The sequence below is a fragment of the Talpa occidentalis genome, unplaced genomic scaffold (genome assembly GCF_014898055.3).
Source record: "Talpa occidentalis isolate TD23 unplaced genomic scaffold, MPIMG_talOcc4v2.1 talOcc4.10, whole genome shotgun sequence".
In the NCBI taxonomy this organism is placed as follows: Eukaryota; Metazoa; Chordata; class Mammalia; order Eulipotyphla; family Talpidae; genus Talpa; species Talpa occidentalis.
Window position 1 is genome coordinate 82,492,981 of NW_023600993.1, and position 10,522 is coordinate 82,503,502.

At 35.0% G+C, this 10,522-nt stretch overlaps 1 protein-coding gene across 2 annotated transcripts in view; it reads left to right on the forward strand.

Annotated features, from left to right (window-relative positions):
* Nucleotides 1-10,522, forward strand: part of GPCPD1 (glycerophosphocholine phosphodiesterase 1) — a 54,902-nt gene that overhangs the window by 37,915 nt on the left and 6,465 nt on the right. For both annotated transcript variants that reach the window (XM_037495010.2, XM_054696506.1), the window contains exons 15-19: nucleotides 699-760; nucleotides 1,893-1,958; nucleotides 3,560-3,696; nucleotides 4,170-4,305; nucleotides 4,716-4,876. In XM_037495010.2, the coding sequence (XP_037350907.1) occupies nucleotides 699-760; nucleotides 1,893-1,958; nucleotides 3,560-3,696; nucleotides 4,170-4,305; nucleotides 4,716-4,876 (562 nt within the window). The remainder of the gene's footprint in view (nucleotides 1-698; nucleotides 761-1,892; nucleotides 1,959-3,559; nucleotides 3,697-4,169; nucleotides 4,306-4,715; nucleotides 4,877-10,522) is intronic.

The window sequence follows — 10,522 nt, forward strand, 5'->3', positions numbered from 1 at the left end:
TTTGAATTAAATGGTAATAGAAACAAAGGGACAATAGTAACTATATATTCTCGTAATTTCTAACTGCTGAACTGATTTTATATTTCAAATAGACATCTTAGCAATATGATACAGCAGTTAATTCTAAGAAATAACAAATAATTTCTTATGACTACAATTTTTATAAGAAAATATTACTTCTGGGACCACAGTCTATGATGCTTAAGTGTTGCAAACTAATTTTCATAAAGGATTTTTATTTAGAAAGTGTTTTTTTTTTTTAAGATTTATTTATTTATGCATACAAGAGAGGGGTACAGGCCAGAGATGCGGGGGCGGGGTGGGGGTGAGAGGATTCACCAGAGACAGAGTGGGGAACAGAACAGTCAGACTGACTGAAATACACTGCTGAGGGGAGCAGCAGGCGAGACAGGAGAGGTCTGCCTTGCCATGTGGGTTGCTCTCTGGCCTGTCGGGGATTGAACTCAAGCTGCAGAAGTTGCGGATTGGTTCATAGTGTGGTGCTTAACCCCTTGCGCCACCAGGGAGGCCCTAGAAAGTGGAGTTTTAATGGTTAAAAATAAAAAATACAAGAACCTTCAAAAATACTTTAAGGGTTTTATAATTTCTTCAGAATCTTTTGTTTTTGCCTTAAGAATTTAGAAAAAGATCTTACAAATAAAAATGGCATTTTTATCTACTGAATTTTAAAATTTCAGAATCTGTGGTAGAGGAAGAAAATTCCTTCTCTGAAAATCAGCCATTTCCTTCTCTTAAAATGGTAAGTTCGTTGGGAAAACTAGAAGATTAATTCTATTATATCTGAATAATTTGTTTTGGTCTCTTAAATGGCACTAAAAAGACTGTCAAACAGAACATTAGCATAGACTCAGAATCATTGATGGGTTTTAGAGAAGATACATTATTATATGGTGTAATACGTAACAAGTACATTAAATAAGTAAGGCTAAAGATAATGAGAGAAGAGAGTCCGAAGACCCCATATGAAATTGAGTACAGTCTCTTTCAGTACTCTACTTTTCATGTACCTGGTTAGTAGACTTGGGACTAGATTCCAGGCTTGTTCTTACTGCTCTGTTAGTGTGCCTTTATTTACTGTTATGAATACTATGTACGTTAAATGACTTCTCAACTTTTGTAGTAAATTGAAGTTAAAAACACAGTGTTTTAGGTTCATTTTGCCCTATTTGTCTGGTCTTCATGAGACTAAGTCAGTCAGTTTTTGTAGGTTAATAACCAAACTTCATATTTTCAATTTGATTTTCTAGGTAGGACTTTCAAAATGATTGCAGACTTGTCTAGATAATTTAATTTAGATAAATTGACATGTTATTTGTTCATGTATGTGGATATAGCCTATATTATGTCTATATATATATCTATATATATATCTATATATATAGACATAATCTTTTATTTGGGAGTGACATCTTTTTAGGAGGTTATAAGCATAGTAGTTATGTATCATCACTTTTAAAACAAGTGAAAATAATGGTTTTTCATATAACTGTATTGTAGTAGATTGTCCTAAATGCAAGTCAGAAAAGATGGCACATGTCTTAAATTAATGAAGCTGTATACGTTGTTGCTTACTTGTTAAGGATCCATGTTTGTGGTGGTGATATCAGTTACCACAGATGTTGTCTAAGACTACTTGCTTTTGCTATTTGATTTCTTTTGACTTTCTTATGTAACTTAGTCATCAACTAAGTTGTCAGTTTGAGTGTGAGAAAAGGTAGTGGTTCATGTTCAAAGCACAAAACATTTTATCTTTATTAGTGATGTTTTCTTATAGATTGCTTTTTATAATACTTGTTTCCTTTTTTCTTTTATTCTATTATTCATATCACCAAAAACAAAACAAAATTCATCACTAACAAATGAAACTCTAGGTTTTAGAGTCTTTACCAGAAGATGTAGGATTTAACATAGAAATAAAATGGATCTGCCAACAAAGGGTAAGTAATTTTTCTTTGTAACACATATTTCTTTCCTCTCTCTCCACTGTCTTTAAATGCATTTATTCCTTTCTCTCTTTCAATAAAAAAAAAAAAACTGAAATCCTAGTGTGACTTCTTTCAGGAAGCACAATACTTGTTGAACCTTTTTATAAAGCATACCTAATGCTTGTATTAATATGGGACTTCTTAAAATTAGTGATGAATGTATTGTAATAAAATTTCAAATTACATGTGTCTCATGTGCATGTTGATACAGATGTTTTCTGGACATATTTACAAAATAAGCAGTGAGAACTCTCTGGGCAGCCAGAACTTTAGAATTTTGATTAGTTTTTATTTTTGTACCCCATCTTAGCATCTGTTTTAAATTTCCTAAGCAGTTTTTTGTTAAGTGGCAGTAACTAGTAATAGTTAACCAGGAAAATAAATTTCTGCGTATGTGTTTCATTACTGCAAGACTTAGTCATTCTTTTGTTCAACAATTATTACTGAAAAACTGCTATGGGCCAGACATTTCCTGGGTGCTGGGATCAAATGAAGTTTTGCCTTCCTAGAACTTAAAATCTAGTTGGAGGATTATAACTCTTTAACATATTATATGGGGATATGTGTAAATGGTTGGAAAGCATTGTTAGAGGGTTGTTTGGGTGAGGGCCACTGGAGTTAATTTTAGGTATCATGACTAGGCATTCAAAATTTGTTTTGATTAGAATAATCTATTAATTGTCCTCAAATTGAGCCTTCTGAATTTTTTTTTTTTTAAAGATTTATTTATTGATGTATACAAGAACTGGGGCACAGGCCAGAGGTGTAGAGGGTGAGAGGATTCACAGAGACAGAGTGGGGAACAGAATAGGCAGATCTACTAAAATACACTGTTTAGGGGAGCAGTGGGCGAGACAGGAGAGGTCTGCTGTGCCATGTGGGTTGCTCCCTGGCCAGGGATCGAACTCGTGCTGCAGTGGCTGTGGACAGCCTCATAGGTTGCGTCTTAGCCCTTGCACCACCAAGGAGCCCTGTGAATGGTTTTCCTAGGAAGCTATTTTTAGTTTTCTGAGCTTCTAGAATTATTTTAATGACTAATATTTAAACATTTACTATTTCACTATCACCAGGGCTTTTGGTTTCTTGGTGCTATTTAGAGAATTATTTTTGTTTTTTGTTGCCTGAAACCTAAAGAATGAGACTTTTAACTGGTAACTGATAATTAACAGGGTTGGGTTTTTTGTCCTATGTATAACAAATGACTGCTTTTTCGGGGCGGGGGGTAATGAGTTTGTGAAGATAATGTAAAAATACTTAAAAGTCATGGTAGATTGCAAATTTCTAGGATTTTAGGTTTTACTTTGTTAACCTTATTAAGGTAAAAGCCTGTTGATGATGAAATTATGTTGTATATAGAAGGGTTTGTACCTGTTATGACAGCTGCACCATCACTAAATAAGTGTGGTCTTGGGCAGGTCACTTAGTCTTTTCAGATCTTCCACTTTCCTCATCTGTAAAATTAGAGATGAACTAGATGTTTTTGATACTGCTTTTTCTAGCACTGTGATTCGAGGGTATGTAATGACTTTTGTTTTTCTGTTTCTTCCACAAAGGATGGAATTTGGGATGGTAACTTATCGACATATTTTGACATGAATCTGTTTTTAGATATAATTTTAAAAACTGTCTTAGAAAATTCTGGGAAGAGGAGAATAGTGTTTTCTTCATTTGATGCAGATATTTGCACAATGTGAGTAATAATCATTTTTTTACTCCTCTTACATCGTAACTAGTTAACTTAGGGTACAGAGACTGTGACTGGAGGCAGGAAATTGAGCAGACTTCACCCTTGATTTGTCCTCTCAGTCACCTTACATGTTTTCATGTCCCTTCAGGACTACTTGCTGGATGCCCTCCACCCCTGTGAGCACCATACCCACTGGGTCCTAGCACTATACATCCTGTGTTTCATTTTACAGGGTTAAAACATTCTCCATACCAGATTGTAAGCCCTTGAGGGCTTTCTTGTTGCCCATTTCTGAGAATATTTTCACTCTTATATAGACAGATTTAGCATTTTTCTTTTTAACTGAAAGGCTGTACTGGTGATTCTATCTTAGTAATGGAATTATGCCTTTAGGGGTTTGTTTTCATTATATTTTTAGTACTTTCTAAAATTTCAAAAGAAACTATGACCCTGATGAAATTGTCTATTTTTTTTAGGGTTCGGCAAAAGCAGAACAAATATCCTATATTATTTTTGACTCAAGGAAAATCTGATATATACCCTGAACTCATGGACCTCAGATCACGGACAACCCCTATTGCAATGAGCTTTGCACAGTTCGAAAATCTTCTGGTAAGTTATGTTTGAATTTAATTTTTAATGCTTTAGAGCAATAGTCAGTAAGGCTTAATGCTATTTTACACATCTAATGGGCTAGTTTTTTGTCCTATGTATAACAAGCAAATGACTGCTTAAAAATGAGGATACTATTAGATTCCAGAATGAAAAGTGGTTAAAAGAACAAAATATTTTTTCTTGCAGACCTAGGTTAAATAAGTTTTGTAGTTTTCAGAGTATATTTTATGAATCATATAATATGAATAGACTGTTAACTTGTTTGATAAAATTAACAGTAACATATTCTTTCCCTGCCTACTTTACTTTGAAGAACACTGATCATTTAGATAAGTGGAGAGTATGGACATTAGTATTCACCATTAGTAAGTTATTTTTTCATGAGTAACTTAATTTTCTTCTTTCAGGGGATAAATGCACATTCTGAAGACCTGCTCAGAAACCCATCCTATATTCAAGAGGCTAAAGCTAAGGGACTAGTCATATTCTGCTGGGGTGATGATACAAATGATCCTGAGAACAGAAGGAAGTTGAAGGAATTTGGAGTTAATGGTCTAATTTATGATAGGTATTTATTTTTCATGAAAAATTTTAATGAAATGTTAGAAAAAAAGTAGTTTTCATTTTACAAAGTTTTACATAATAATAAACTTAGCTAAGTTAAAATTCTCTAGGTCATCATGAGATCTATCTTTAAATTGGTTAGTGGATTTTTTTCAAACTGAGTATAACACAGTCACTTGGGAAGCTTGTTAAGGATTCATTTAACTGGTACCAGATGTATGGAATCGTCTTGGGTGTCTGCCCTCTGATCCCTCTCTATCTATACCAACTTTTTTGTGATCTTAAACAATTTTGTGGCTTTTCATACCTTTATTCCCAAATTTTTATATCTTCAATTCACACTTGTCCCCTGACCTCTAAACTTTTATATCTAGCTGTCAACACCTGTTCTCTGTTTGATGCAGATATTTGCACAATGTGAGTAATAATCATTTTTTTACTCCTCTTACGTCGTAACTAGTTAATTTAGGGTACAGAGACTGTGGCTAGAGGCAGGAAATTGAGCAGACTTCACCCTTGATTTGTCCTCTCAGTCACCTTACATGTTTTCATGTCCCTTCAGGACTACTTGCTGGATGCCCTCCACCCCTGTGAGCGCCATACCCACTGGGTCCTAGCACTATACATCCTGTGTTTCATTTTACAGGGTTAAAACATTCTCCATACCAGATTGTATGTATACTGAAGGTTTTAGTGCAGATTACAACTTTTTTTTTTGAAACTGCTTTATTTTTTAAAATTCTATTTTTTTTTTTAATCGACGCAGCATTGGTTTACAACACTGTATATGATTTGTGGGTATAGCTTTGCATCTTGTTGGATGTTTGTTACTACACCATGCTCACCACCAAAGGACAACTATCAGTGTCTCAGGTCAAATCCTTAGAATCTTCTATTACTGTGTGTTCTTTATCTCACATCCCAACTCCAGTTAGGCAGAAGAATCTTGTTGATTCTACCTCAGAATATATCCTGAATCTCTCTACTCACCAAATTTACTGTTTTCCCTCGCCAATAAATCACCCCAGTTCTCACTCAGGTGGCTTCTTGAAGGAGCCGGCTCGCTGATGACTGCCTCACCCTTGCTCCGCTATTTTTTATCAGCACAGCAGCCAGTGGACGTCTGTTAAATTACATCAGATTATTTTACTGCTGAAACTCTCCTAGGGTTTTCTGTGTCACCGAGAGTGAATCCCAGGTCCTTACAAGGCCTTGTATGAGCTCGTTCCCAAACTCACTGACCTCATCTCCAGCAGCCATTCCCCAAGCCACCCCTCACTGGCCTCCTGCTGTTTCTACTTTTCAGAAAAAAACCTTAAGAAAAAACTGAAATGTCACCTCATGAGACCATTCCTGAATATGCTAATTCAAATAACAACCTCTGCTCATACTGCACTTCCTGACTTTTCTCCATAGCATTCACCACTACTGGACATACCCATATAATATATGTATAACATTCATATATTATAATTTAAATATTATATATTTACTTGTTTATTTCCTCCCTGGCCCTCTATCCTAAACCCAACTTACTCCCCTCTAACACACAGACACAAACATAAGCTCCATGAGGACAAGAAGTTTTACCTGCCTTCGTGCTCTATCTCCAGAGTTTAAAACAACATGTGACACATAGTAGGTGCTCAAATATTTGTTAAATGTCTTTTCCCTATTTTTTTTTAAACTCTCAGGGTGTTTAAGGTATATGATTAAGAGCCACTCATCTGAGAGATGAAAAGGTTGCTGATAGAAAGAAATTTTAGGGTAGAAGGGATATCGTTTACTGAGGGATTGTCAGACTTGCTAATCTTGGCAGCATCATGTGAAGATTAAGTGATAAAATCCTTACCAGCCCTAGTTTGGAAAAAAAAAAAACTTTCCCTAGATTTAGTTCTTGTTTGTCCTGTATACTTACATCACTTTTTAAATAAAGCTTTTCTCCCCCACTATTTTGTCTGAATTCATCTGGTTTTAAAAGTGCAACCCAGATAACGCCTTCCTGCGTTTTTAACAATTTGGTCAATTTTGCATTGAGCAACATAATTCATAGTTTTTTAATAGACATTTTCAGCTCATTAAAGGGAAACAAAATTTAAATTAGCAGTTTGAAGGAACTGTTAGCTTTAGCAAAATTTTCCTTTCTTTGTGGAGACAAGAAAAGTGTATTGTGAGATTATATCACATAGTGTTTTGTAAGGTGTGAATATTTTTGTCAAGTCCATCATTTTAAGGGCCTTACTTGGTTAGAGCCAAATATTGATGTGTAATGGAGATCATACCATGTGATATGTAAGGCACAAAAAAAAGTGAATTCTTCCTGGCCTGGGGTCAATACAATAATTTTAAAGAGGAGGCTTTGAAAATGGATTTTGAGGAGTGGTTAAATTTACTTTAACAGGATATGCATTTTAAGCAGAGATGAGAACATAAATCAGGAGAGGACTGTGTTGAGGCTCTGACTCTAGCTGGGGTCAGAGAAGTGAGGTGGATTGTATCCAAGTTGGTTTTTACCTTTGAAAGTTTGTTTGTTCATATGTGTGTGGTTTAAAATTCAAGTATTTCTTTTTAAAAAATGATTTTTTTTAAGATTTATTTATTTATGCATACAAGAATTGGGGTATAGGCCAGAGGTGCAGGAGGTGAGAGGATTCACCAGAGAGAGTGGGGAGCAGAACAGGTGGATTTACTGAAATACACTGCTGAGGGGAGCAGCGGGTGAGACAGGAGAGGTCTGCTGCATCATGTGGGTTAACTCCCTGGCCAGAAATTGCACTCATGCTCCAGTGGCTGATGATGGTTTGATAGGGCTGATATTTAACCCCTGCGCCACCAGGGAGGCTCAATTCAGTTATTTCTAAGAGACTTATAAAAAACCAGCAGTCCCCTGTACCTGTACTTATCTTTTTTATTATTTCTAGCCTAGTGGCTGAGCCCATTTTTTTCACCCGTCTCTTCTGTTGCTTACCTTTGTGTTTTTAAATAATGTGCTTATGCTCTTGTTTTTCTGTTATCAAATTTAGACATTTTATGGAATGTTTTGATGATTAGTGATTTGAAACCTTTGATGCAATTTATATTGGGAGAAGTGTGATGAGAGCGTGTTTGTCTTACCAAAAACTACTGTCATCTTATTTACAACAGCATTAACACAGTAGATTTTATATCTGATCATTTTTTGGTAAAATTATAACTACCTTTGATTTGCTGATATTTCGAATTTTGCATTTATGATGAGTAAGGTGGCCTTTAACTTACCTTTAGACTGATGTTCATTTTTTTGGTATGGGAATAAAACTGGCCTCATAGAGTAAATTGGGCAGTATTCTCTCTTTTTATAAAAAATAATCATCACTGTGTCTGCTCAGTGATTTAAAAATATATAGTAACAGGCATCCATGTTTAAAGAACATTATCATTAGATACACCATTTAGTTTTGCATGGTTTAAACCATTATTTGTACTTTCCCTAGTTTGTCGTATCTTCATGTTCTTAAAGTTAATCCACTTGTTGCATACAACAATAATTTATAATATGGTTCATTCTCTGTAGATACACAATTTTTAATAACTTAGGTTCTAAATACCCTTGCCTAGTATCCCCCCCTTCCAATGCACCTATTATATTATTTTTAATTGTGAATTTCATTAAATTCACTTTTAAATGTGAATTTCAATTTTTGTATAAGGGTCATCACTTGAACAATTAAAATTGACTCATATATAAACCTTACCCCTTTTCTTTTTCTTGCTTTTTAAAAAAAATGTTTATTGATGTAAAGTTGGTTTACATCATTATATCTCTGGATATTATAGATTAAACCCTGCCAGTATGTATTTTCACACGATGCCCACTACTAGGACCACAGTAGTCCTCCACTATGCTCCATTGGGTCCCTCCTGCTCTCACTTCCATCCCACCACCCTCCCCTCTGGTTGCCTCAGTTTTGCAGAGATGTTAAGAGTTTATTATTGATTTGATTTTGACTGATCCTTTGTTTTATTTCTCTATATTCCGTATATAAGTGAAACTATCTGGTCATTCTCCTTCTGACTTATTTCACTTAGTATCCTCTCCAGTTCCATCCACATTATTACAAATGGCAAAGAGTTCGTCCTTTTCAGAGCTGAGCAGCTCTCATCTAAGCCTCTGTCCTTTGGCTGTTTCCATAACTTGGCTATTGTAAATAGGGCTGCAGTGAACATGGGAGGCCTATGTACCTTCGAATTAGTGTTTTTGTATTCCGTGGGGAGATACTTGGGAGGGAATTGCTGGGTCATGTTAGGTCTAATTTTAATATTTTGAGGAACCTCCACTCTTCTCATTGGGGCTGGGCCAGTCTACATCCCCACCAGCCAGGTACAAAGGTTCAAGTTTCCTTTTTCCCCCACATCCTCTCCAACACTTGTTTCTCGTTTGTTTTTTGTGTTTGTTTTTTTAATGTGGGCCATTCTCATGTGTGAGATGGTATCTCATTATGGTTTTGATTTGCATTTCCTTGATTGTAAGTAATGATTAACATGTTTTCATGTGCCTATTGGCCATCTTGTGTGTCTTCTTTGGAGAAGTATCTATTTAGCTCTTCTGCCCATTTTTTGACGAGTTAATTGTTTCCTCTTTGTTGAGTTGCATGAGTTCTTTATATATTTTGGATCAATCCTTTGTCAGATGTGTTATGTGCAAATTTTTTTTTAGTTTGTTTTTAGATGAAGTACTTTTTTTTTTCTTCTTACGTTCTTAATTTTTGGACAGTATTTGATTTTGTCATGTGCATATATTTTCTCTCATTCAGTAGAGTGTCTTTTTATTTTACTGATAGTTTCTTTGATTTAATCTCATTTGTTTGTATTTGCTTTTGCTTCTCTTGCCATTGGAGACAATTCCCAAAGACATTTCTGAAGCCAGTGTTGTGGAATTTCTTACCTTTTTTTCTTCAACATATTTTACAGTTTTCAGTCATGTATCCTTTAATTCATTTTGAGTTAATTTTTGTGTAAGTTGTGAAATGGTGATCTAGTTCCATCTTTTGCATGTGGTTGTCCAGTTTTCCCAACACCATTCATTGAAAAGACTTTCATTTCTCCATTATCTACTCTTGGTTCCTTTGTTATAGATTAATTTTCCATAGATGCACAGGTTTATTTCTGGGCTCTCAGTTTTATTCCATTGGTCTGTGTGTCTGTTTTGTTCTGCTACCATGCTGTTTTTGATTACTACAGCTTTGTAGCATAAAGTCTGAGAATGTGATATTACTGTTCTTCCTCTCCTTTTTTGTCAGGATTGTTTTAGTTATTTGGGGCCTTTGGTGCTTCCATATGAATTTCAGTATTGTTCTGTTTCTTTTGTAAGCTTGATAGGGATTGCACTGAATCTGTATCAATGACTTACAGTTTCATTTTGTGGATCCTTCACCTTTGTTAAATTTACTCCAGTTATTCTTTTTGTTATGGTTGTGAATGGGATTATTTTTCTAGATTTCTGTTTTCATTTTTTACATACAGAAACTCAACTGATGATGCAGATTGATTTTGTACTCTGCCACTTTACTGAAGTGATTTATTATTTCAATTAGTTTTTAGTGGATTTTTTAGGGTTTTCCATGTGTATTGTCATATCATCTGCAAATAATCAAGTTTTACTGCTTCTTTC